At 36.2% G+C, this 27,452-nt stretch overlaps 4 protein-coding genes and 2 pseudogenes across 5 annotated transcripts; 1 reads left to right on the top strand and 5 right to left on the bottom strand.

Moving 5' to 3' along the window:
- Positions 1 to 838: 838 nt before the first annotated feature.
- LOC129316148 (glutaredoxin-C9-like) lies at positions 839 to 1,619 on the bottom strand. Its single transcript, XM_054960437.1, has one exon. It carries the CDS (start codon positions 1,435 to 1,437, stop codon positions 1,036 to 1,038), a length of 402 nt encoding a protein of 133 aa, XP_054816412.1. The 5' UTR covers positions 1,438 to 1,619; the 3' UTR covers positions 839 to 1,035.
- Positions 1,620 to 4,447: 2,828 nt separating this feature from the next.
- LOC129316790 (prohibitin-1, mitochondrial-like) lies at positions 4,448 to 9,627 on the bottom strand (annotated as a pseudogene).
- Positions 9,516 to 13,606, top strand: LOC129315586 (extensin-like). Of its 2 annotated transcripts, XR_008594543.1 has the most exons (3): positions 9,516 to 10,374; positions 11,741 to 11,937; positions 12,813 to 13,606. XR_008594543.1 is itself a non-coding variant. In XM_054959404.1 (2 exons), coding segments are annotated over exons 1-2 (663 nt in total). In that variant the 5' UTR covers positions 9,516 to 9,712; the 3' UTR covers positions 11,742 to 12,331. The 2 variants fall into 2 exon arrangements, 1 of the variants encoding a protein (XP_054815379.1); XM_054959404.1 differs by lacking the exon at positions 12,813 to 13,606 and having other exon boundaries at positions 11,741 to 12,331.
- LOC129316789 (trans-resveratrol di-O-methyltransferase-like) lies at positions 12,826 to 14,339 on the bottom strand. Its single transcript, XM_054961162.1, has 3 exons — positions 13,617 to 14,339; positions 13,248 to 13,322; positions 12,826 to 13,137 (listed from the first exon to the last, which is right to left on the bottom strand). The coding sequence occupies exons 1-3, from the start codon at positions 14,337 to 14,339 to the stop codon at positions 12,826 to 12,828; spliced, it is 1,110 nt and encodes a 369-aa protein (XP_054817137.1).
- A 1,587-nt stretch (positions 14,340 to 15,926) lies between these two features.
- On the bottom strand, positions 15,927 to 17,209 carry LOC129315585 (trans-resveratrol di-O-methyltransferase-like). The gene is made up of 2 exons (XM_054959403.1): positions 16,345 to 17,209; positions 15,927 to 16,235 (listed from the first exon to the last, which is right to left on the bottom strand). Exons 1-2 carry the CDS (start codon positions 17,143 to 17,145, stop codon positions 15,927 to 15,929), a joined length of 1,110 nt encoding a protein of 369 aa, XP_054815378.1. The 5' UTR covers positions 17,146 to 17,209.
- Positions 17,210 to 25,008: 7,799 nt separating this feature from the next.
- On the bottom strand, positions 25,009 to 26,419 carry LOC129316788 (probable O-methyltransferase 3; annotated as a pseudogene).
- Positions 26,420 to 27,452: the final 1,033 nt, after the last annotated feature.

The following is a 27,452-nucleotide window of genomic DNA, read 5'->3' as shown; positions in this document are numbered from 1 at the left end:
ATAAAAGCAATAAAATTTGGGAAAATCACTATAAAATTTTCCATAATCATTCTAAATGTTTAAAAATCCCATTAAATATACACATGGCTATGAGGTCTCTAGAGAGTTAGTTGTAAATAAATTTTTTTGTAAATTGATGAAAATGCCCCTGACTTTTTTTTTTCAAAAAAAGAAGCTCTTGAGCATTAGCATCATGTCTCAAATATAATGCAATATCCAATATAAACAATGCTTGTTGATTGTGTAACAGTATTTTTATTATTATTTATCATTGTTTTATTATTAGAAATAATTCTACTTGAGACACAGTAAATATTAAATGTGAGCATTTATCTAGCGGAAATTCAAAATCTGTTCGGCTTAATTTTCAATGGAGATTGTTCAACATTATTAATGCGATGTAATCTTGTAATTTTTTTGGGTATAATGTACCATCGTAATGTTATTGTTAACGTTTTCGATAGAACAGAATAATTTATTTTAAAAAAAAAAAAAAAATCACAGCACCAGCCCTCCCGTATTATCAGATTTCTTGGTAAGTTTTTCATTTGAGTTGTCAAAGAAACCTGAATCAAAGAAACCTGAATCGATCATTACAGGGACCTCATCCGATAAAATTGGAAGAATGACACATATAAAGCAAGAAAAGAAACCTGAATCGCGCGCGATTTATAACGCAACATTCTTCTTCCATCAAACCAAATGATCATTCAATCCATCGTCTTGTTTTATGTATAATAATTTTGTCTCCCTCCTTTTCCTGAAGGCCCGTTTAGTTTTTCTCAGTTCAGATTCAGACGGATCAAAGTCAACAACAACAACGACAACGCAAAGGAGAAACAGAGTCTCAGAAAATATTCCATATCCTGCCCGTCATGTCATAACATTCTGGTCCTGTACTGTACCACTACCACCTATTTGTTAAACGCAGAAAATTAATCCTTTTGCATTTCCTTCTTTACAACTTTCGAAACAGAGAACTCTTTTTTTTTTTTGGGTTTTGGGGACCGTAACCCTAGACGAGAAAATCAGGAATCAGAGCCACAAGGCGCCCGCTTGTTTGAGAATGGGAATCAAATCGCCGGAAATATGGGTGGCCATGAGACGATCCAAACCTCCGAACAATTTCCCCCCTATGAACACCGCCGGGAACTGAACCTTGTCGTCTTTATCATTCCCGCGAATCAACTCTTCAAGTTCCATAACAACACCCCCCTCGTCCTTCTCGTCCACGTCACAAACAGCAGGGTTCACCCCCAGCCCCAACAGAAGCCGCTTCACGACGTGGCTCATGCAGCAGCCCCGCCTTCCGATCACAATCACGGCGTTCTCCGTCACCATCTTGGCCACCATGCCGTCGCACCTCGGGGAAACAGGGGAGGGACTGCGGGCGATCAGGGAGTGATGAGATGTCCTGTAGGGAATGGCTTCTTGCATCGCGTGCGGGCGTCAGAGAATGAAGGGATGAGTATAATGATTTGGAAGAGAAGAGTCGGGCGTGGGCGTGTATATATATGTGGAGGACTGGGGGATGCAATTTGTTGAGTTGGGAGAGAGGGAAAGAAGAAGAGGAGGCTGAGCGTGATTTGGTCGTAATGTGGGGGTGTGGCTGACGTTTGTGGTTGGGTCACTTGCTCTCTCTGCTTTTATTGTGAACGTTTTTATTTGGACGGCGTCCCACTTGCCTGCTTTCCACTTGCCTGTTAATTATCTATACTCCTTCTGCATTGCTGACTTAGCGCCACGGTCATCCAGGAAGACCACAGGCAAAATTAAAAATGACTACTGTTTGTTGTTCGGTTTATATTAATGAATGAAAATCTAATGTAATTTGTCTATCCGCACGGAGATCAGTTAAAAGAGTTTTTTTTTTTTTTAAAAAATAATATCGGAGATACAAGTTATACTTAGGAGTGGGGAAAACAGGAAAAGAATGGGGCAAAAAGAGAGAGCAGCGTTGAACTCACTCATGGACCAACATCAGCAGGCGTGTGGTCTCATGTCAGAGAGGAGGCCCCGCCACGTGTCACGGATAATGGTCTAGTAACTCTTTAACGTCACCCCCTGGTTGTCGCCAACAAACCCCTTCCCTGTCGTCTTCTGCCACGTAATTGCCCCTTCAACCGCACCCATTACGTCATGGCTGCGTGGCAGCGTGTTTCACACCCCACCCGCATCGCTTGCACCGTGTTCAATTCATATCTCGTGATTTCACTCTCTCTTCACTTCCCTCCACCCTTCTTTTTCTTAAATAATTTTTTAGTTACTGATGTGTTTTGGAGCTCCAACTCTTGAATTCAATGGATCGAGCAAGACAACCAATAATTAACCGACGACAAAAGTCATGTTTATGCACTTTTATTGTCCATCCAATCACAACATCTCGTCCTAGATCCGCCGGAGAACGGATAAGTTCTCGTGGAAGATGGAACTCTTTTCCGTCGTTTTATTTTATAAAAATTTCATCATCAGTCATCATGGGACGTCAACACGTGACGTGCTGCAATAGGCAACGGGCCAGTGCTCCTGCGCCTCCTTTAATTTCCGGCACTCATGGCTGACGTGCTTGTGTGCGTATAATAAATTAATAATTAACCTAGCCAGGAGTATTTTACTTGGAAAGAGAAGTCTACAAATTTAATTTTTTTGGGGCCTTTCAGATACGGATCCCATTCAGCGAATGTATCTAAGAGATGCCCCACCGCCACAATTATGCAGCGTTGGGAATTTGCGCCCTTGCGTCCACCGGATCTTGAAACTTTTGACCACAGTTTTGTATGCAATGTTCAATTAATTAGTGGCACATAGACTAATAATAGGATGGAAGCTCATCGGTCAACTGGATGGGCTCCAAGCCTTGGGTCGCCCACACTCACAACCTACTCCATAATTATAATTATAATCATAAGGCTCATATATATATAAATATATATATATATGTAACACTCCTAAATTTTAGGTTTACCGAATATAACTCCCATGAGCTTTAAAGCTTGACAGTAAACCTCCTTCACCTTCTATATTTAAACATAAAACTTCTTTCTATTAATAGATCTGTTAAATCATCAACATAAAGCTATAGGTTATATTTGGCTTGAAATGTGGCAGTTGATATGGCTTCAAGTACATTTACATCATACATCAAGGACTGACACGTACTCTAGTTAAAAGAGAAAAGGTAAATCCCATTGGTTCATGATTGTTAATTTCATTTTTCTCCCCTCGTAGATTGAAAGCCATCACTGGGTCGAACTTTTTCACCTCCATCCTCCCCAGGAAGATATCCCAATAGTCACAATAGGCAAGTATCAACCTTGCATTCATTTTCCCCCAAAAAAGAAAGAAACCAAAGATACCTTTTTCGTGCCAAAAAAGCTTGTGTCGTTGCTTTCTTTTCCTTCCATTCTTGATATTATTGCCATTAAGTTGACACACCACTTCTCGCTCCTCTTTCTTTTATATCTGATTTTCTGCAAAAACTTAAGCTTTTTGAATTAATATTGCCTTTTTTCTTCCTCTTTTATTTGTTGATGCCTTGGTTGATATGCACCGGCAACTGATATGCATTTTGTGGCCTCCACTGTGTAGCACGTTATTTTGCAACGAGGCTGAGGTGTACGTCGAAGACTTGCTCTCTCTCTCGCAAGAGGGAGAATGATGTTTAAGGTTTTACTCTTTGGTCTTAAGTACTAAAATGACATAAATGTCTTTGAAGCCATGTCAGCTATCACATTTAAGTCAAGTCTGATGCATCACGTTCTGTTAATAGCTTAACATATTTACTGACAGCATGGAGTTCAATGTTCAAAATTAAAAGTGAGGGATGTTTATCATCAAGTTTTAAAATTCAAGGGAGTTATATACACTTGACTGAAAATTTAGAAGAGCTATGTGTATTTTAACCTAATCATAAATCAACCCCAATTCGCAACCACCACCAATATGGGCGGGCTATTCCCTACTGTGAATGAAAGTATGAAACCAATCATCTTCACGCGTGAGGAAGGGCAGGCTTAGACATGGGTTTCATTTTCGGTTTATCAAAAATTGGCAAAAATCTACTTGCCAAATTCAAATAAAAGTTATTGAAAAGAATTTATGTTTGAATAATTTTTTTATTAAGTCAATTTAGTAAATTAAAAATTGTTTGGATAATATAAATCAAAATTACTTCTCAATGTGTAAATTGTAATCGCTGAAGAGGATAAGAGTTTGATTATATACATACTATACACATATACATGCATGCATGTGTGTAAATGGTTGAACAATTCAAATTCAAATGAGATTGGAATACTATCTAATTTTCTTACCAAGTGAATTATCTCTTAAAAACAATAAGTAAAAAAATTATCAGGATGTGTTCAAAAGACATGCAATTAATTTTCTCAGTTTTATTTCCAGAAGATATGGGGTAGCACTGAAACAAGAGGACATAAAGGAGAGAGACCAAAAAAAAAAAAAAACCTTTACCACAAAGAGTAACAAAATTTCAAAATCTTTCTAACAGCAGCATGATAAATGCAACATGCGGGACAATTTACAGTATCATGTCCAACAATGCATCGGCTTCCATCATTTTATGTATTAAAAAGAGAGACAAACATTTGAACCTCAAATAACATCTGGCTATAATGATTCCAAAAGCCTGCTATTGACCTGTTGAACCGACAACTGAATCAACTACGTTCCAATTTTCTACAGAGATGCTCAGTTTTTGTTTAGTTCCAAATTCATCCCCTGAAGATTCAGCAACAGATCATTGGAATTCAAGTAGACCTTGTTTCTTGCATTTGAAATAGTATGCGCGATCTCTCTTGCAGCTTCTATCTTCCTCAGTGTGATGAAAGCAGGATTGTTGGCAATAGCCTGACCGATCAGCTGGGCACTTTTTGCCTTACCCTGGATATCAAAGGCATCTAAAATGAGTTGTCTGAATTGACATAAAAAGGTGAAGAAACATAGTTCTGTCACGGAATGTAGATTGCAGCAACTCAATACGAAGTGATAGGCGCATCTGATTCCAAGCACTCGGTTTCTAGTCTCACCTGTGCTCTGATTACAGCGCTTTTCTTGTCCTGTTCAGCTTTTTCCACAACAAATTTTGTCCTCTCAGCTTCTTGTGCAGCAATCTGCTTGGCTTCAATTGCAGCTGTGAACTCCTTGCCAAAGGTCAAAGAGATAATTGACACATCATCGAGTTCAATATTGAAGTTGGCTGCCCTCCCTTTCAGAACATTCCTGATTTCCCTACTAACAGCCTGCAAAGAATAAATTCAATCAATATACTTCCTTCTTTGCGTTCAAACGGATTTTTAAAATTTTACTAAGAAAACAATATATGAATTTGCAGAGCAACAAAGGATGATTGATAACAAGTCAACTTAAACAGAACACTTCTTCACTTTACCGACGTGGCAAAACAGAAATAATAATTGTCCATATAAAATATAAAACATGTTAGGCTAGTAAAATTTAAGCAGAATACTCTCATTGGGTAATCACTTATCTGTAGCCATAGGGCTAATTACAGCAAATGACAAACAAATAACTATTGGTATTGGCATATTGAGACAGCAACACGATTTAAACATCTCAATAACTAGCATACTTATTGAAGGTAATCAGTCGTACTCATACCTCTCTCTGAGTAATCAGTTGGCTGGCATTGTATTATGCTACCACAGCTTTCAAAGTTTCATGTATAATAGAAGGTAAAACTCTTTCATTATAACTTTCACCAAGAGTTCGGTAAATTGTAGGCAATTCACCTGGTGTAGGACGGGTAAGGACTCGAAGCCCTATTCTTACCTGTGCAACAAAATCACAATCATATTGACATGTATATGCAATTCAGTACTAGCGTGGTAAAAAATGAATACAAATTTCTTGAAATATGAAACATTTCAAAATCAATTTCAAGAAACCAAACAGATTTGCCAGCAAATAAGTAATAAAAGTTCTAGTTTTCTATCATTCATAGGATTGCTTTGAAGGAAACAAAAGCACAGAACGCCTTCTTTTGGGCCAAAGTACAGAACGCCTAATGAAAGTAAGTTTAAGGATATCAAGCAGGTGTAAAAAGGCTAAACCAAGAGAAACGCAAGCAGCATTAAAATTTTAAAAACAACAGGAAGAAGGGTAAAAAGAAACACAATTTTGTTTAGAATGTGATAATAAAGATCGGAATTCTCTTTGGTGAAAGGGTGCAGAAGTAAGGGTTCTAAACGTTTTGTTTTTCAAATTTAAATTTCATGACAACACAAGTTTTAGCAGAAGCAATTATCATCTGGAGATCACGACTCCCTGACGTACTCTCAATTAGATGGGGTCGTGCACGGACATCATAGATGACTGGCCTTTCAAACCATGGAATCATAAAATGTGTCCCTTCAGGATAGACCTACATGACGACAAGGAATTGCATTTCATGAGGGACAACCACCAGAAGTGAGAGGACAAAAATAAATGTAATCTGGACCAACTTAATGGAAATCAAAGGAGAAGATAGAGCTCTCCATTGCAAGATGCCAAAAGACAGTGATGGCAACAGGAATAAACATTCTCAGAAGTGTTGTAACTTTAAAGGTTGAGTAGTGGATTTAGCATGTCAAATGGCCAGATAAACACTAGTCATTTCGTTTTCAGTGTACTGACAATTATCTAATTTAAATGCAATTAAACAGTACATTTTCCAGTTTAACACTTGATGGTAATCTGCAAAAGTAACCATGTTTTCTACGAAAGGAAATAATTATATATCAAACAATGACCTTGTCTTTGACACCAAGTACACGGTTGAAGACAATAGCTCGATGCCCTCCTTCAACATTGTAAAGACTGCTAGCAGCTGCATATAAGCCAAGACCACCAAAAATTCCCAGCTTAAACAGGGCGGAGGATGCATCGCCACCTGGAATGTTTGGAACCTTCAAGTTCTTGAAATTCACTTTCCTAATCGCAGAGGAGTAAGATTTAGAAGAGTCAGAGTGTCGCCAATAAAATGCAGATAGAATCTTTACATAAACAATTACATAGAAGGGGGAAAAAAAAGGCGCCTGATCAATAATTAACAATGGAATTTCTAAAGAAGCAAGACTTGCGGACAAGATAATTCCTTAATTCCTCTGTATTTTCTCGGCAAGCAAAAAGCACGACAACAGAAGGATGAGAATTTAATCCAGTTTCTCAATATAATGCCACCAAGAAAGAACATACCGGAAAAGAAATAAATAAGGCGATAATGTAATAGGCGAGAAAAAGTATACCTAGAGATAGTTTCGAGTGAGAAAGCGTCGAGAAGAGTTCAGGGTTTATGCTTCCCCCTGTAATAGGCGAGAAAATTAGACCTAGCGATCGTTTCGAGTGAGAAAGCGTGGAGAAGAGTTCAGGGTTCATGCTTCCACCTTTTGTACGGTTTAACAGTCTAACTTTCCGGACAAGAAATCGGGAAGAAATGGAAAGAGCCGAAACAACTTTTTTGGGTAACGAAGAGAAACGAAACGTTTCAACCCAAAACAAAGGCCGCAGAGCGGGAGTTGGGGAATGGGCTTTTATATGTCCATTGGAAAGGAAAAATAAATTAATATTCTTATTTTTCATTGCAAATTTGATGATATTGAAATAAAAAAAATATTTGGACACTTGTGTTATGTTTTTGGGGCTTATAATGAACACAAAAGATAATTGTCGGTTGATGCCATGATCTAATTGAGAAGGAAAATCTATCTTTCTCTTAATTGAGGAATTGCATCTATCCCTTGAATCTACTATTATCATCCTAAAAGTTGTTTTTCCCCCATATATCATAACCCGACCATTGTTGGTTTCTGATGGTAATTACTTTTAGAAATTTGTTGTCCTGTTTTTTTCTCTACAAATGTGTTTAGTATTTATGCTTGATTTGTTTCAAGAAAGTAACTATGTTTCAGACAATTAGATAATAATAGATTGCACTTGAATGCATGGCTTAGAATTGACAAACGTGAGGGTATATATACGTTAGCGTGAGAGAAACTATTACCGTCTTGAAGGAGTATAAGAAAGGAAGTGGGATTGTTTCCAGAAAAAGGCAATGTCCAAAGCAATGAAGGGAATGTTGCTCTGTGCTGTGTTGGCGTTCCTAGTGATGACCATTGAGGTGGTTGGCGGTGAAGCAGAAAATTTGGTAGGGCCCTCCAGACATACACATACGACGAAGACTAAGAACGCCTGCTAATCCATACAACAGAGGCTATAGTAAAATCTATCGTTGTCGAGATGGCACTAGCAAGCTTCTTTGAAATTTCTTTATCCCTAGTATTACGTACCTTATACTGAATGTGAAACTCAACTATACATGTTTCATCTCTCTCTACATATGCATGAACACTCTTGATTTAATTTATAATCTACCTCCCGCAGCAATTGTTCTGTTGGGGCAAGTTGAAGAGATGCATGTGCATCACATAATTAATGGCGTCATTTTGGGGTTAGCTTACATGATAGGGATGGGATAAAACAGGAATGGAAATAAAAGTATAGATCTTCTAATAAATGTCAGATTTTTAATGAAAAAGTATTCGCTCATCATTTTTCTATGGCCAATGATACTACCAATGCCATTTACATGCAATTGCCAGTGACATGTCACAGGGACATGAAATCCTCTCTGTCAGAGGGGAGGTTGACAGTTTTATTCACAACGTGTCTTAGTAAATAGATGTATGCATATTAAAATTTAAACTTATTATCGCTTGTGTTAATAATGATTTTCTAACAATTTTTATTAATTGCCTGACACAAGCAAATACTATCTACAGTAGGTAGCTTGGGTCAAGCTTATTGAGCTCAAATAAGCTTTAAAAAAAAATTAAAGCCAAGTTCAATAAAATAATGAATTTTTAATGTTCGAGTCAGCTTAAATATATCAAAACGATTTCATCCAAACCCAATCAAATTCAAGTTTAGCTCAAATATAAATTTCTTTTTTAAAAAATATAAATATAATAAATATTAATTAAATTTTTAAGTTTTAGATTATTTTATAATAAAATATCATATATTTGAGAGTGCTACTATAGATATTTAAAAAATAAAAAATATTTATATTGTCATATTTTTATTATTTTTAATTTATAAAATATCTTAAAATAATATTTAAAATATGTTTTAATATTAAATTTTAAATTTTAAGACCCAAATATATATATATTTTTTAAGTTTTCAGTCTCATACATAGTTTAAATATTCAAAAAATATAACTTTAAAAATAAACATGCTGATATTCAAGCCGTCCTGGGCCTGAATGTATTCAAGCCAGAGTTAGCTACTAAGGCTTTTCAAGAAATTTTGTCCTGTAATGCTGTCCAATAAATGAAATCTCAATTTCCTTTATTGACAAACAATAGCATATCGAATTCATGAAAAAGAAGCTATGCGTTGGGCCCGAGTTCAACATAATTAACGTTTGAGCTGGGCTCATGTAAAGGGCTTCTTTCATGACCAACCTGACCCACCACAATAACGACGGCCTACTTCCCGTTCCATCTCGCCGCCGTTCTCTTCTCCTCCATCCTTCTCAGCAAGGAACATCGAAGAGAGGCCGAACCCGACTCCTCTTGGCATTCTTTCTCGTCCTTGCTTCATTTCAGATCCTTCTCCTTCGGCTTTGAGTTCAATACCCCAATCAAGTTCCAATATCTCGCTTCTTCAGCGCAATTGGTGGTGGTGGATGGCAAAAAACAACAAATACACCTCCATTAACTTCAACCACATCTACGAGAAAAGCAGCAGTTCCGCTTCTAACACCAACCTTGCCAAGAACCCAGCTCCCTCACTTTCCCCTTCGTATTCTGCTACTTCTTATTCTGCAATTTCTGCTCCCAACAAGACTCATGGCCGTATGTTGGTTCTGACTCGACCCACTCACACACCCACACCCAAACCCCTTCAACCCCAGCTCCAACAGCCACCCCAGCAACCATCTAAGCTGACTCAACAAGTACCGGATCAACCCCCCTCCGATTCCGGTTCCAACGCCATCTCACTTCGTCCGTTGGGCCGGACGGGGGCCACTTCGTCTCTCTCGCCCCCTATTTCTAATTACGACAAAGATAAGGAGTTGCCTTCCGCTCCACCGGTCATTTCTCCGAAATCCGACAAGTTCGTGCCACCTCACCTTCGTCCCGGATTTGTTCCGAGGGAGGAGAAGCCTGGACCGGAATTGAGTCGGCCACACAGGCAGCTGGGTCATGCTGGATATCCGGGTCGATATGTGGAAAACGGCCGACCCAAGTCGGGTGGGTACGAGAGGATGAGGAGAGGCGGCTTATCGGATGTGGGGTTGATGAATCGGCCGAGATCCAGTGGGGGTCGACCAAGTTCCAGTGGATGGTACGTTCGTCTTATTAATCCAGCTGCGTGTTGTCGTGTCCAGTACCATTGAGTCTTTTGTGTTTTGTCATTTCTTACTTGAATTTAGGTACAACGTATGGGAGGTAGGTAGCCGCATCAGTGGCAGTTTGCGAAAATATTTTCAGGAAAATATAAGTTTTTGGTCATTTGTTGACTTATAATTGGCGAACAGTTTAGTTTCAGTTCGAACAAACTCGTGGAGAGTAGTGGTAGGGAATAGGGGATGTTGAAGATCGAAATTTTATTACCAATAAATTTAATAATCATTAAACAATTTTATTGTGCAAAAACGCCGAATCCTCTCATTATATTACTTGCTCATAAATATTGAGCCTATTTACTTGGTTTGTCCGCAAGACTGCAACATCACATTGTATAAGAATTCCTTGATGACTATTATGCATAGCTGCAAATCTACATCTGCTTTATATTCGTATACAAGGTTCAAAGAATAACATGACCTTAAGCAGATGACTATTTGACAATGAACTGAGGGAGTCTTAATCTAGTTCCATGCAGAATGAGGGTGAAATAAATCAATGATGTCTTAGAAGGAGAGCAATGAACTTGTATATGGGGTTAAACTCCCATGTTAGTCTAAACATAGGATGCATTGATACTATTACAGACACAGGACATAACACTGATGCCAACATGGTGATTGAACTTTAAAGCGTTTACAAGCCGTTTATTGTGTTGCGTAGTGTTGTGTCGTGTCCCACGCGAGTATCTCATATATTTCAAACACAGATTTGGCCTTTTTTTTTTTAAAAAAGGTCTTCATGCTTCAGAGGTCTACCCTAAATGATCTGGAATGGTTATACGTGCATAGAGAATATTTGTGCTAGACAAGTTCAATTTTTGCTCCTTCATGTTTGTTCAGTTTGCCGGTGTTTAGAATTAGGTAACCTTTATTCTTCTATTGGGGATTAAGGTCAGTATGTAATTGCGGTAATTGTAGACTATTTTAAAAAGGGAAAGGTGTGTAGTTGAAATTAACCCTCAATATTTATTGGTTAAAAGGCCGTATACTTTGTCCCAGGAATCAAGATGAACGTTGTTTGGCAATAACTTAGGTGTTTAAATTCATTAATTGATTTTATATCCTGTAGTGATATTGAAATAGATTGAAATTTTGACATTGTGCATGTTACATGTTCATTTTGGCCATATTTGGAGTTCTATGGTGTAATCTCATGCATGTATCAATTCAACATGCTGCTTAATAGACGCCATTTTAATACTCTTGCATTTTTTGGGAAGAAGTGCTCATAAAGTTTGCCTGTTAAGGAATAAAAGTGATATACATTGGCTCTGCTTGACAATGTATGATATGTTTGCACAGAAAGCGCCAGAGATTGAATTATTTCCCGAGGGCAAATTGAACTCGTTTAGCAAAACAGATGGGTTCTCTTTGGCAATTCAATGCACGCATCCTTTGGCCCTCTGGAGTTGATATCAATTTTCACAGAGATGACATTTGGATTCATTGAAGATTGACCTGATCAGGTGGCAACCTTTCGACCTCTGTTGTCAGAATCTGTAAGGGATTTTTGTTCTTTCATCACGTGCCAACAATCGAATGTTGAGTCAACATAATATATATTCATGGCTAAACTGGTTTTGGTTGGCAGTTAATATATATATATATATATATATAACACTCTGAAAAGGCAGTATGACACTATTGTGTACGAATTAAATCATGTTAGGGAGTCAATCTTGTTTTGTTTTAACGACTGCCAAGCTAATTATATTTTAAGAAAACTTAGCTTGCTAAATTACCCAGTCATTTGTTCATGGTTATGAGTAACATCTTCCATGCCCAGTTCACTTGAGTCCTTGCGGTGCATGGAATTCATCTACTTGTAGATTTGTCTGCAACAGCAAATCCTGGTCTTCTTCATATTTAATTTATTAATTAATAATTAAATAATTACTAGTTTCTCAAATGATGAGAGTAGTTCTTCACAATGAGGCACATGCTATTATGTCAACCATAAAATATGTATTGGGGGCTAAAATTAAAAAAAAAGAAAAAAGAAAAAACACTATTTTGATCTCCCATCCCCAAGTATATTCGCGATGTAAATATGATTATCCAAAGTACAGATATTTTGTGAAGTGTGTTGCTCTCTTAATAATGGATTTGAATTTAATGACTGTATTCAATATAAGTGTTGAGTGTCTGTACGATTTAAATCTTAATTTAAAGATCAATGATTATAAATTTATATTTTACTTGAGATTAATGAAGGAGTGGGTTTATTTAATTGTTGATTTAGATTTTAACAGTTCAAACTGTATAAGCATTTAGTACTTGTATTAAATACAATTACTGAATTAAAATTCCTTAACAATATAGAGACCATTAAGGACTGCTCTCTTCAATCCATTCCTTATTTGACAAATTGTAGGAGAAAGGCTTGATTACGGGCAAACTTCAATGAGGGATCTTAAACCCACGACAGGGTTTATCTTATAGTCTTTGAAGCCAGCACCCAAGAATAGCTTAGCCCACTCTTTCTCTGTGCGTTCTTTTCCGTTACTCAGCAGCATCATCAACATATTGAAGCAGAGCTGTGTTCCAAGTGATTCATCTTCCTCCTCCTTTGGGTTCTCCATTTTTACCATGTCAATGGCGATCGCCTTATTATCTCTCCTCCCATCACCCGAAATCGCCTCTCTGCAGTTCTTTAGTATTTTGACACATTCCTCGTTGCCCCAATCATGCAATACGCTCTACTTGGCATTGTTTGCAAGAAGAATGTCAGAGGTTAGACATTTGCATGTATATGTAGAAGATGACAGCATTCAACAGATTATATAATTATATGTTGCCTTTGGCATACCTTCAATATGATTCCATCTGCTGGAGGAATGGCCTCAAACATGTCGCCTGCAACGAATTTCAAGTTGTTGGTTCCCTGCATGTTAAGACAGACCATAAATTTCTATCAAGCAGGCCCAATATCAAGCTTATCACATATAAACCCAATACAGCTATGAGTCACAAGAAGGCCCAATCTATTGTTTAATGGGGTGCTGCGTTTTACACTTTATCTGTACATAATTGTTCCTTTGTAAATCTGCCATCTGATGTAATTCTTTTCCTAGGGTTCCACACCCTACCTATAAATAGCAATATACATCACAGAGGCTGTGCGCCACTTTTATGCAATTTCATATTCTCTACTTTTTCTACTCTGCAAGCCAGCAACCACGTGGGGGGGATCTAATACAGTGCAATCCAAGTGTTGAAACGAGTCAGCAATGGCCTTTGCCAAAGTCCCAGTACCTCCACCAACATCGACCACAGATCGCAGCCCTTCAAACGCCCCCTTGCATTCCGTTGTCACTGCTCTGGAGATCAAACGAGAATCACTCTTCGTAGCATTATTGAACACTTGATTATCATTTGGCTCGTGATGTGCATACTCCCAAATGGGAATCCCATGGGCTGTTTCAAATGGCGTGGACAGGTCATTCCGGAACCAAGCACTCAGATGATGCCATGCCTTCATCTTCACTGGATCAAGGGACGTGAGCAAGTATGGTGCCATGCCGTAGGGGTTGTCCTTAACCAGTAACTTCCAAGCATTTGTGAGCATGTAGGCTTCTTCTAAGTCATCGTCTTCCTCACTTGCTTCCTGTACAGTGAAGAAGCCAGAAAGGGTGAGAATGCTCATGAGACGATGAATACCATGTGATTTGGTTGGGTGAATTGGTAGTTCTGCGATAAGCTTGCAAAGTTTCATAGATTGGCCGTGCTTATGAATGGTATCAGGTATACCCAGTTGAATTGCGCACTCAAGCGACATGGATTTTATGAAGCTGTAAGTTTGATTCCATGCGTGTGAATGGGCTCTGAGTAATTGATCATTCTCAACGTCTTCATTCTGCAGTTCGATTTCCATCTTTTTTCTTGCGCTGAGATAACCCATACTAAGAGGTAGTCATCTATATATAGCCATTTTGGATCATTATTTCCAATGACTCTCCGAATAAAATTGGTAAGATTTTTAAGCTAATGTGAGTATGAATTTTGAATCTAATAATAATTCGCTGCAATTAATGGTTGAATATTGATTCATATCATGCATTTTTAATTATTAACTAATGCCATTTATATACATTTGAATCATTTTCTAAAACTACGACGCGCTATAATTTTTTTTTAATCTTAATATACACGTATGAAGAAAAAATGGGAGGTTATAATTTTATGCTATGGGTGTTCAAGATAAAGATTTAATTAAGATGAATATAAATAGAATAAAGGCTATCGATGTTCAAAAACAATGAAAGGCTTGGGAGAGGTTAATGCAAAAACAATGCTTATCATTTTCTTTTAAAATGAAAAAAAGTAATGATATCAATTAGTACTCAATTAGCCTACAATGCAATGAATGTTAGACGAAGCGTGTAAATTCATTTCCCCACACACACCCACACACTCTATATATAGAGAGAGGGGTGGGGGACCCATAATTAAACATGTGCACATAGGATCCAATAGATGGAAATTAACACAAGAGTTGCATGCTTACTCATGTTACTTAAGGGGCTGTTGGTTAGAAGGGAGGGAAGAAAAAAAAATTTGTTTGATTGGAGGGTTGGTTAGAAGGGAGGGAAGAAAAAAAACTTTGTTTGATTGGAAGGAAGGAGAGGGAAACTTTCCATTTCCTCTAAAACCTCTCCCCTCCAAATTGAGAGATTCATTCTCCTCTTGAACCAAGCACAGTCTAAAATTAATTAATTATCTTGAAAAAGTTGATTGATGAATTATTAAAAAAGGTAAGATTTTTTTTTTTGAATTCATGGATTTTTTTTTGGAACAGATGTCTAAAAACAACATTTGATCCTTTCATAATTTGACATATTTGCATAAAATCCTGAACCCCAAGGGAGAAGACTCCACATATAGAACTAGAAGTTTCAATTTTTATTTTATTTTCGCTAATTAAAAACATAATCATTTCATTTTTATTTTTCTGTTTTATTTATCTAAATCCAAAGCGCGAGAAAGATTGAGATAATGCCATATTGGTGACTAGTGTGTCAAGGGCAAACTCCCCAACAAGTCGTCAAGGTCGCTAATTGAAAATTGTACTCTATACTTTGCTTCAAGTACATGGTACTTTCTTATTCTCAATATAAGAGAAAATTAACTAACATTTTATTTATTAAGAAATGATAATTATATTCTTAAAATTATTAAAAAATATATCACTTTTCAATTTTTTCATTCTTTACAATTAATGACCATATTAAATTATTATTTAGGAATTCAAACCATAATAAATAAATAAAGGTAAAATTTAAAAAACAACTAATTACTCTAACCTTGTCTTATACTAAAGACCAAAAAAAGCTTTTAAAATTTGCTTTAAATTAAGGATAGACGGAAATAATAATTATATGTTTCTATTACAAAACATAACAATCTTTCTCTTCTTTCTTTCTTATCTCTCATAGCATACAATATAACAGGTAAATAAAAAACAACAGGTAAATAAATTAAATTATGTTTAAGGATAGATTTCAATGACAGACCTTAAACCCAGAACACGAATTATCTTGTAATTAGTAAAACCAGCAGAGCAAAATAACTTGACCCATTCTTGCTCTTTCCTTTCTCTTCCGCCTTTAGCAAGCACCATCATCAACATGTCCAGGAATAGTTGTGTTTCCACCGATTCATGATCTTTATCGTGGTGATCCACCACCATGTCTATAATGATCACTTTCTTCCCCATCTTCCCATTGCCTGAAATTGCGTCCTTGCACTTCTTTAGTATCCTTACGCATTCTTCATCACCCCAGTCATGCAGGATCCACTGTTTGTCCACTCATGCACGACACAAACCTCGCAAGTTAAAAAGCCCAAAACAGAAAACCAGAACCGGAAATGAAATACAGTTATATATATATGTATTCAATTCCTACCTTCAGTAGAACTGCATCTGCATTAGGAATTGTCTCAAACATGTCACCTCCAATATAGTTCAAGTTGTCACTCCTGTTCAACCCAGCAACAACATGCGGAAGATCTAGCACAGTGCAGTTCATGCTTGGGAAGGATTGAGCTATGGCCTTCGCCATAGTTCCTGTACCTCCCCCAACATCAACCAGAGAGTCTAATCCCTCGAACACCCACTTGAACTTGTGAAGCATGGCACCTGACACTAGGCGAGAATCACACATCATTGCGTTGTTGAACAGATGATTGAGCTTCGGGTTACGGCTTGCATTCTCCCAAATCGCCATTCCATGTGCTGTGTGATACGCCGTAGGGTGGTCGTTCTGGAACCAGGTACTCAGATGATGCCAAGACTCCATTTGAACTGGATCAAGTGACAGAAGCAAAGAAAAGGTCATGCTCAAGGGGTGGTCCTTAACAAGGAGCCTGCCGGCATTCGTCAGAGCGTAGGCCTCTTGTTCAGGCTCGTCTTCATTAACTATCTTTTTATGGAAGAAACCTGAATGTGTCAGAATGGACATGAGGCGGCCGATGCCGTCTGCTTTTGCAGGGTTGATCGGCAGCGAAGCTGAGAGTTGAGAGAGAGCCATGAAGGGTTGGGTGTGATTATGGAGGAGATCTGGTATGCCCAGTTGAATTGCACACTTGAGGCACATGGAGTTGATGAAGTTGTAGGTTTGGTTCCATATGTGGGCATGGGCTTGGAACAGCTCATCCACATCAAAGCCATTTTGCAAATCCATTTTCACCACTTTCTGAGGCTTCATGAACTGCTAATGTGGTGGGATCTCAACAACACCTCCACCATGCATCCTGTTTATATAGTATGAAATTCCGACCCGTGGGACAAAATGAATGCACTTCAAATCAAATTTAATTATAATTTGTCATTAATTTTCTTGATTTTATGGATCGAACCTTGATTTTCAGAATAAGGTGGAGATTTCACTAATGGATTTGTCCCATTTACAATAAAATTGTGTGTAATACCAGTGAGATTCAATGTCAGGAATTGGGCCTGAAAAGATAAGATAATATGAATATTCTTTCTTTAAGTTTCGAGATAATTAAGATGTAAAATTATATTGATTTTAAATAACTTGAACTTGGACTTGGGACATTTTTGAAAGGATTCATGAATTATTCAAAAAGGTATAACTCCAAAATATGATTCATGCCAGGTCAAAAAAAAAAAAAAAAGATTCATGCGCATGGATTATATAAAATATGACTAATAATCATCATCATCTAAAATGGTGTCTTAAGGCAATTTTTTTAAGACACTATAAATTCCTTCAGAGGCAAAAGGGCAACCAAGAAACTTTGAATTCAGGATCAGCACTGTGAGTTACCTTTTGTAGGGAGATGTACTATTATTTTTGGATTTAAATCTTTTAAAGATAATATTTATGAATTTATATAAGGAAAAATGACAGAAAAATCTATTTAAATTATGTAAATGATAAATTAGTCCCATGAAATGCTATAATTCCCCTAGAGTCTTTAGAGATGTTTCTGTCATTAGAGAATTATAAGAAATGACACTTTTGTCCTTTATTTAAATTAAAAAAATTTACAATTTTACATTCACAACTTTTATTCATATATTAACTTTTATTTCTAAATTTACAACAATTTAATAGCTATTTGTAAGTCATAATCTACAAATCTTGATATGCATCAGGTATTAAAAATTTATAACTTTTCATTCACAACTTTTGTTTATATATTAACAATTTTTATTTTTAAATTCACAACAATTTAATAGCTATTCACAAGTCTTGATCTGCAGATCATAATATACATTAGGTGTTAAAAATTTATAACTTTTCATTCATAACTTTTGTTAATATATTAACAACCTTTGTTTCTAAATTTACAACAATTGAATAGCTATCTGCAGGTCCTGATATGCATAAGGTGTTGAAAATTTATAACTTTTCATTCATAACTTTTGTTTCTATATTAACAACTTTTATTTCTAAATTTGCAACAATTCAATATTCATTCACAACTTTGCATTGTAGGTCTCAATATGTATCATATGTTGAAAATTCACAACTTTCTATTTACAATTTTTGTTCCTATATTAACAACTTTTGTCTATAGATTCTCAACAATGCAATAAGGAATTATAATTTATCAGCATCTTATGTAAATTAATTGAATCAGCAAAAATGAATTACCACTCTAATTTAAAAAATAACAACTTTCATTAATTTAAGTGAAAAGAAAACCTTAAAAAGTGACAACTATCAAAGGTTTTGTTATCAGTTACATGATACATAATCTGCCTCAAAATACTCTACAATTCTTTTGACAAAAATATATGAAGGGTTGAATCTTCTAGTGTCATCAATATCTCTTCTCTTATCATTTTTATCCTCACACTCCCCTATCATATTATATTTTACCTTCAATATTTTTTACAAAATATCTCCCTATGTGAAATTATCAAAATAGTTCCTTTCCAAAATTAGAAATAAAAGAAGCTATTTCTTGTGCCAACCTGAAACAACAAAATAGTTATTCATCAACATGTCTATTTTTCAAACACCATAATCATTTATCTATTATGTTTTATCCAACAACAACTATTCTTCTTATATTCACAACTTTGTATTAGTTATTCACAACTTTGGTTTATGTATTTACAATACAACTGAAAAATGATACTCACTCTGTTAAAAAATATAAGGCATTTTTAATTAAATCTCACCCCCAATAAAGTAGTTACTTACTTTCAAACTAACCATATTTTTTCATATTTATCCTTATTAAATACCTTACAATAAATATAAATTTATTATCAATAGGGGCATTTTTGGAAAAAAAGGCAATGATTACATCTCAAAAAACTAAAATTGCATCACATTTTTTAATATTCAACTTCTCAAAAAAGGCTATACATTTTTTAACAGAGACAGTGTATCATTTATTATTTACCATTTATCCATGAGTAAGCATCTACACCCACGGATAGTAAAGAAAATGAAGACTTCAATCATTTACACATATTAACCCACATCAATTTCAACTATTATATATGGGAGGAGAAATTTTCAAGGAGGAGAGAAAATTTACCCATGTACAGCACAACTAACAAAGGAAGAATGATTGCTTACATATACTCATATACAGTAGCTCAACAAAACAAATCACTCACGTACAAAAACTCAAAAAGAAATAAGACAGACGAGAAGGAGAAGGAGATGGAGAAGGAGACAGACCAAAAGAAGAGTACAAAGAAGAGAAGAAGAGGAGAACAAAATGACGAAGCAGAGGGAAAAATTTACAAGAATGAATCCGCATTGATGCTTGGGATTTTTGTTTTGTTTAAGGGAAATTTGGTCATTTCTTTTAATTCCCTGATGATAGAAACATCCCATGGGACTCCAGGAGAATTATACCACGTGAGACCAATCTATCATTTATGTAATTTAAATGAATTTTTTTGGCATTTTTCCTTTATATAAAGTTTTCTTTTTTTAATTTTTTTTTTCATTTTATTTTTTCATAAAACATAAAATTTTTGCCATTAAAAAAATTCATGAAATTCACATATTCTCAACTTTAAAAAAATCCATTCTTATTAATTATTTTTGCAGTGATAACGATTGGCTATACAGGTTTTAAAAACTGAACTGGATCAGCCAATTTAATCAGGAATAGGTCACTAATCCAATTTAATTGATGCACGTGAACCGTGTGATCAGCAAACCGTTCAAAAACTAGCAAATTGAGTTGAAACAAAAAGATAAGCAAGAGCAAAGGAGATGCAAGGAAAAATTAAGAAGAAAAGTTATTTGGTGACAAACCATCATTCTAGGCGTGCTTCTATTGTTACTAAACTGTCAAATCTAAAATCAAATAGCCAGATCTAACGAAAATCTTCAACCTTGCTTGGAGAATCATGCAGTGACTGAGTAGAAAAGAAAAGAATAAAAGAACAACTAAGAAGACGAGGGTTTGTATAAGAGGAGGCAGAATTTCAATTGAAAAGGGAGGGGAAACTTACTTTACTTTCAGGTCAATGCAAAAGTTTTCAAAGAAAGGAATTCAGATTAATCTCATTAAATGCCTTTTACATTGCAAAAATTACTTTTATTTTTTTAACAAATTAAAAAATAAGTTATATAAAATAATTTATGAATTTTCTTTCAATTTAGTTAAATTTTTTTATTTAAATGTCATTTTTATAATTATATGTTGATTTTTTTGTAAATTTATATGTATATTATTTTAAAAAAATTAAATTAATCATATTGGTTGGACCACAGTTTAATCATGGTTGGATTATTAACTCTTGAACAAATACCTTGTTCAATTTAATAATAACTAATCTAATTTTTAAAACCTTGGTATGTATATATAACTACCGGCAGATGGTATTCAAGAGTGATATAATAATGTGATACTAATACATCACGCATTTATTTATATATCTTAATTTTGTTAAATACTTGAAATTGATTGAGGCCCACGAGCTAGGAGCCGAGAGTGAATAATTTTTTGATGCGGGGCAATTGTGTGACACCTTTTGCATCTGACTAAGTGTAAAGATACATTTTAACTCATGGAGTATTATTCGAGGAATACCTAGCATTCTAAATTATTTGGTGTAATATTTTTGCTTCTAAAGTAATTAAAATGTAGCATCTTTCACCTTGACATTAAATAATCATAAACGTCCATTAAATAACCAAGTTATCTTCTTTCATATCATATTAACGTTTAATGTTTATTATTTAACATTGGGGTAGGAAATGCTATATTTTAATTACTTTAAAAGCAAAAATGCTATATCAAATAGTTTAGAGTGATGGTTGATCCTTGAAGAATACTTCAAGTATAAAAATGTACCTTCACCTTATGATTTATATATCATCTATATACTTGTAATTAAAGCAATTTTTTGCATATAAAATAATAAAAAGTTCAACCTACAGAGAACAAGCAAGTCTGGCCGGACTTGCATGAGGGTGTGTGTATTTGTGGCAAGTCAAAAAAATTCTATAATATATACTACAATGGGAAGGATCCCTTGTGGTCCTTGAACTTGAATAGAGGGTGCCACTACCTAAAAAAAAAATTACTGTAGCCATTACATAGCAGCAGTTTCTGCAAACCGTTACAATTAACAAAAAATGTAATGGTATGAGTCCAAACTGCTATAATTTTTGTCACAAGTTGACCCGCACCATTTGGCGGAACAATCATAGCAGTTTTGGTTATGGTGTTCACGTTCAAAACTGCCACAGCCAATAGCAGCAATTTGTTTAAATTGTTAAAGGGAAAGCACGAAATGGCATGAAACCTTGGTAGCGGCTCATGTCACTAAACTGCTACAACATTTGTGATAGTTTATGGCTAAACCGCTATCAAGTTATCTTGCTTAATGGATAATCATATAGAATGGTAGTTTGCATAGTGGTTCAAGTCCATACCATTACAAATTTTAAAGTGCATTAATGACAGTCATATCTTGACATTGAAAATGAGTAGCGGTTCTTGCACAAAACCGCTACCAAAATTATAGGGTCTTGTTTGATATGCAGATCTCAATTTAGAGGAATTGAAATTAAGATTAGGATTAGGATTGAGATTAGGAATGAGAGTGGAAATGAAGTTTTAAAATTATGTTTGGTATGAAGTAATATTAGGAGGGAATACTTACTTTTATTTTATTTTATAATTAAATAAAAATATAAAAATACTATATTACCCCTCAAAATATAAATTGAATATTTATGTCATTATCATTAAACACTTTCCTCCCCCTAAAACAGAACATCCCAGAAGAAATGCTTCCACTGGTTATCCTCATCGTCTTCTTCCTCTTCTTTCTTCTTCTTGTTGCTCTTCTCCCCCATAAAGAACACCCATGGCTGCACAAGAGAACCTCATTGCTGCCCTCTCCTCTATTTTTTTCCCTTCTGGTTTAAGCTAAGAAATGAGAATGACGAGGATATATATGACGATAAAGTCGACAACAGTGGCGAGATCTGGCAATGATGGTGTCGTAGCTCGAGCTCAAATTAATTATGCAGATTAGGTCATCAATTGTTCTCCTCCTTCTCTCAACTTTGATGTCCTCATTCTCCCTATAGATCTGGCAATGACAACAGAGGAGATGCCTGCGTTTCTTGCTCTAATAGCAATCCCAGTCCTACTCTGTCATTCCTTCCTACCAAACATAGCCTAGCAGTTTGGTCAAGAATCGCATCTAGATTCATTGATTACTCTTGTACAAGATCGATATAATACTAATTCATGAAGTATTTCAGGAGTCAAACTTAAGGAAAAATAGTTAACTTTGTTATTTAAAAGCAAATAGTTCAAAAAAGGATTTAACAACATAACTAATTAAATAATTCAAATAAATAAGAAACATGATAAAAGCGATGAACTAACTAACCAGACAAGTGCTAGAGATCATGATTCACTTATTAGAATGGTTTACTCTAATTCTGTTAATTATCTTCTCTTTATCTATAATGACAACAGTTACTAAGATGTCCTAATTATCTCTTAGTATATTATGGCGTATCTATCTAAGGTTGAATTAGTTCTCACTAATTATATTAAGGCCCTAGATAAATTGTAAAGTTATGATCTAAGCCATCATATATCTTAAATCTATCTCTAGTTCAATTATCCGTGTTTATCCGTGTTTATCTTTCTAGGCTAGGCTAACTCTTCACCTCTCATTTTTTTGAATAACCCACAAACAAATTATATATTGACCACATACATAATGAGGCAAGAAAGAACAAGAAAAATAAATATAAATATAAAAATTTTTATAGACAAAAATTCATGTTCAATGGGAAAAAAAAAGAACCAAATAAAAAAGAAAAATACATTTTAGTTAGGCTACTTGCTATCCTGACTAGGAGTTTAGAAACAACTCATAAATTTCAATCTAAAAATCTCAAATAACAACATAAACAAAATTTTAAAAAGAAAAGAAAGAAAGCTCTCGGCTCTAAAAAACTTATCCAGACTTCATAATATGCCTCCTAGCCTTCAAGTATGAAATTGGATGATTTAAGAGGCTTTTAAGAAATTTATTTATAATTAAATTGTCCTTCTTGGCTTAGAATCTGGATCAATCACGCCTAATCGGATCTGATTTGGTGATATATAATTTAAAATCCATTTAAATATTTATTTGTGTTTTTGAGCTTTATACTAGCACATGAAGATTCTTGTCCGTGCACCGTCGTGCTTCAGATGGCTCTGTTCTCACCATGGTAGGTTAAGTTCGTACGTGGAGAAAATACATCCATGCATGGAGAAGATACATCCATGTATAGAGAAGATTTGTGTTGAGCTTGTCCATGCCTGGAGATGTTTTTTTGGGCTTAATTGTTAGGCTTTGACTCTGGTCTTGCATTTTTAAGCCTCCTTTTGCTTCTTTTTCTTGAAAATACTCCAAATTCACCAAGCGAGGCGTTTTATCAAAATTTACACATTAGTTAGCAAATAAAAGAGCATAAATTATATATTAATCTAGGCAAAATATTTACTTATCAACTATGTCTTTAAAAGTTAATTGCGCACCACCTTGATTTTCATTTTGGGCAAATTTTCCTCTTAATCCTCTTCTCTGAAATCTCTTGCCTCTCACTATGTTTCTAATAATCCTTACCCTCATTCTGCTTTTGTTCAACCTAGACAACATCCTCGACAGCATTGAGGATGTTGAGGAGGAATCTAGGAAGGAGCCTCAGCAAGAGGGAGTTTGCGGGTGCAGGTGACAACAACCCTTAGAAGGAGGGGTTCCTAAATATTCTTGTCCAATCGATCAAGGAGTTCTTGGATCATGAGATTTTTGAGCCTTGTGAAACCAACAACTAGACCAATACATAGAGGAAGGGCTATAGAGTCACGGTTCAAGGTAATTAAACAATAAATTGTATTATTTAATTATTTAATTATTTTATTTAATCTTTTGAAATTAATTATTTAATTTAATTATTTTCAAAGTCCAATGACAATGCCACAAAAGGATATTGCAAATCTGTGGACCTTGCTTGATGGCTACAAATAATGTCGCCAAAAATTCAAAAATTTCAAACTTAACGGTTGGCGAACCGCTATAAACGTTGGTGCACATTTCAAATTTTCACCTGTCATAATGGCTTTGGAACCACTAGCACCTTCCCACCAAAAAAAAATCAAATTGATTTTCCAAATTTTGCTTCAAATTTTGTTTTAGTTTGCTCATTGTAGTTCATATGAATCGATACATAGTTGGTAATTGTTTGACTTTTGTGATAGCGATTTACGAAACCGCTATTAAATTGCTCGCTATGGTACGTATAATAACGGTTTGCAAAACCACTACTAAAGTAGCTTGTAACGGTTTAAATCATTAGTAGTTTTAGCACCTACACTAATAATTAGATTTTTCTTCTAACTGTGTGCACTCTTTAATATTTCTGAAATATTAAAGCACCTCATCTTGTCTTATCTTTTTTAATAATATATTGTAAAGCTGACATCCAAAAGGAAGAAAAAAAGAAAAGAAAAGGAAAAGAAAGACGTCCATTATATTTGATTCTAAGCCCTGGAAGAGTTTTTTATTAATTGAAGCTAAAATCTTTATTACTTTTATCTCACGATCAGGCCATCTCTTTTTGTGGATAAATTTCAATGACGGATCTTAAACCCAAGACAGGAGTAATCTTGTAGTCATTGAAACCTGCTGTGTAAAATAACTTGGCCCATTCTTTCTCGTTTCTTTCTCTTCCTGTAGAGTGGATCATCATCAACATGTCAAAGAAGAGCTGTGTTTCAACAGATTCACTGTCTCTACTGTGATTCTCCATCACCATATCTATAATGATCACCTTACCCATCTTCCCATTAACTTATATCACCGCTCTGCATTTCTTAAGTATCCTCATACATTCTTCATCGCTCCAGTCATGCAATATCCACTGTTTCACATTTTCAAAAGGCGGGGGAAAAGAAAAGAAAAGAAAAGAAAAGAATTGCATTTTATATGTCTAATCAAATTAATGACTAAATAGTGAAACAAACACCAGCTAGGTCATGTATGGTTTACCCTAAGTAGAACTGCATCTGCTTGAGGAATTACCTCGAACATGTTTCCTCCAATATAGTTCAAGTTGTTAATCCCTTTCAAGCGAGCAACAACATGCGGAAGATCTAGTACCGTGCAGTTCATGCTTAGGAAGCATTGAGTTATGGCCTTCGCCTTAGTTCCTGTGCCTCCTCCAACATCAACCATTGACTCCAATCCCTCAACACCCACTGAACTTGCGAAGCATGGCATCTGACTCTAGGCGAGAATCACATAACATGGTGCTGTTGAATAGGTGATTGAGCTTCGGGTTATGGCCTGCATACTTCTAAATAGCCATTCCATGTGCTATGTGAAATACGGTAGGATGGTCACTATGGAACCAGGTACTCAAATGACGCCCAGGCTCCATCTGAATTGGGTCAAGTGATAGAAGCAGAGAAAGGTCATACTCAAGGGATGGTCCTTACCAAGTAGCTTACTAGCACCAGTTAGAGCATAATGTCACGGATGATATCTCCGTGACTGTGTAAAGACCAATGTAATAAACGATTCGCTGGTTAGCCTCGCACTATATGGGTAAAGAGGGTGACATTGGCATTGGGGGTGTTCTGCCTCAGTCTTCAGACTGAGTGTACAACTGGTCGGGGGCTAGTGCCGCCTCCCTGATGAGCCCATGGCAGGGCGAAACCAGTGTGATCCGTATATGGTAAGCTTGTCCTGAGGATTATGGGGTCCTCCAGGACGCCGCACGGGCGCCGTGTACTGCGCCAGACTCTCAGCCCGTGACATAGTGGTATCACAACAGGACGTACTTTACTGCCGTGTGCTTGTGGGGTCCCACGTTGGGATTGGTCGACCTCGGCACCGCTCCAGGAAGGCCTCCAAGTAGGTGGGTCCAAAAGTGGGGACTCGGGCAGGAAGGTTGGCTGTTGTCGACTCCACTCCTGTTGGCTAGCGGGTGTGAGTGGGTCCGAAGAATGCATGACTCGGGTGGCCACTCAGCAGTAAGCTGATGTGTTTGTGGCAGTACTGTATGTGCGATCCTTGGGCGGAGTCTTTCTCCCCTAGCACGAGGGCGTGCTAGATTGGGTGTGGGAGAATGTCACGGACGATATCTCCGTGACCGTGTAAAGACCAATGTAATGAACGATTCGTTGGTTAGCCTCACACAATATAGGTAAAGGGGGCGACATTGGCATTGGGGGTGTTCTGCCTCAGTCTTCGGACTGAGTGCACAACTGGTCGGGAGCTAGTGCCGCCTCCCTGATGAGCCCATGGCAGGGCGAAATCAGTGTGATCCATATGTGGTAAGGCTTGTCCTGAGGATTATGGGGTCCTCCAGGACACCACACGGGCGCCGTGTGCTACGCCAGATTCTCAGCCCGTGACAATAAGCTTCTTCAGGTTCTTCATCACTATGTTTATTTCTATGGAAGAAACCCATTGCGTCAAAATGGACATGAGGCGTATGCTTTTGCAGGGTTGATGGGAACTATTGGGAAGGGAAGCTATGAGTTGAGAGACAGGCATGAAGGGTTGGGCATGGGCTTGGAACAACTCATTTACATCAAATTCATTTTGCAAATTGACTGTGTCGTCAACTTTGTGAGGCTTAATGGATAATGCCTAATATGTATGCATGTGGAGTGCTATAACAATGTCATGTCGGTTTATATAGTGAGAAATTTCGATACAACACCACCCTTTCCCCGCTCATGCGCTGCTGTGTTTTTATTTCTTGGGATCCATGTTTTGGTCCTTGTAGGTGATTTTATAATACGTATCTTCTGTAAAGCAGAGAGAAAAAAAAGAATGGGACGTAATAGAGAAATTTGATCCGCCATTTGTGGAATTCTTGTTGGATTTGCTCTGTTTCTCTGAGAAGGGGAAGGTGCGATGCAGTTTAGGTGAGTCATGTTCTATCTCTTGTTAGGTCTAAAAATATAGAACTGTATGTTGCTTGTTGATTCTCATCAGGGAGATGACTTTGTCCTCATTCTTCCGATCTTTTTTTTT

Source organism: Prosopis cineraria, unplaced genomic scaffold (assembly GCF_029017545.1).
Source record: "Prosopis cineraria cultivar Desert tree isolate PC_DT_omini unplaced genomic scaffold, ASM2901754v1 PC7, whole genome shotgun sequence".
In the NCBI taxonomy this organism is placed as follows: domain Eukaryota; kingdom Viridiplantae; phylum Streptophyta; class Magnoliopsida; order Fabales; family Fabaceae; genus Prosopis; species Prosopis cineraria.
This window is presented reverse-complemented; position numbering and strand designations above follow the sequence as displayed.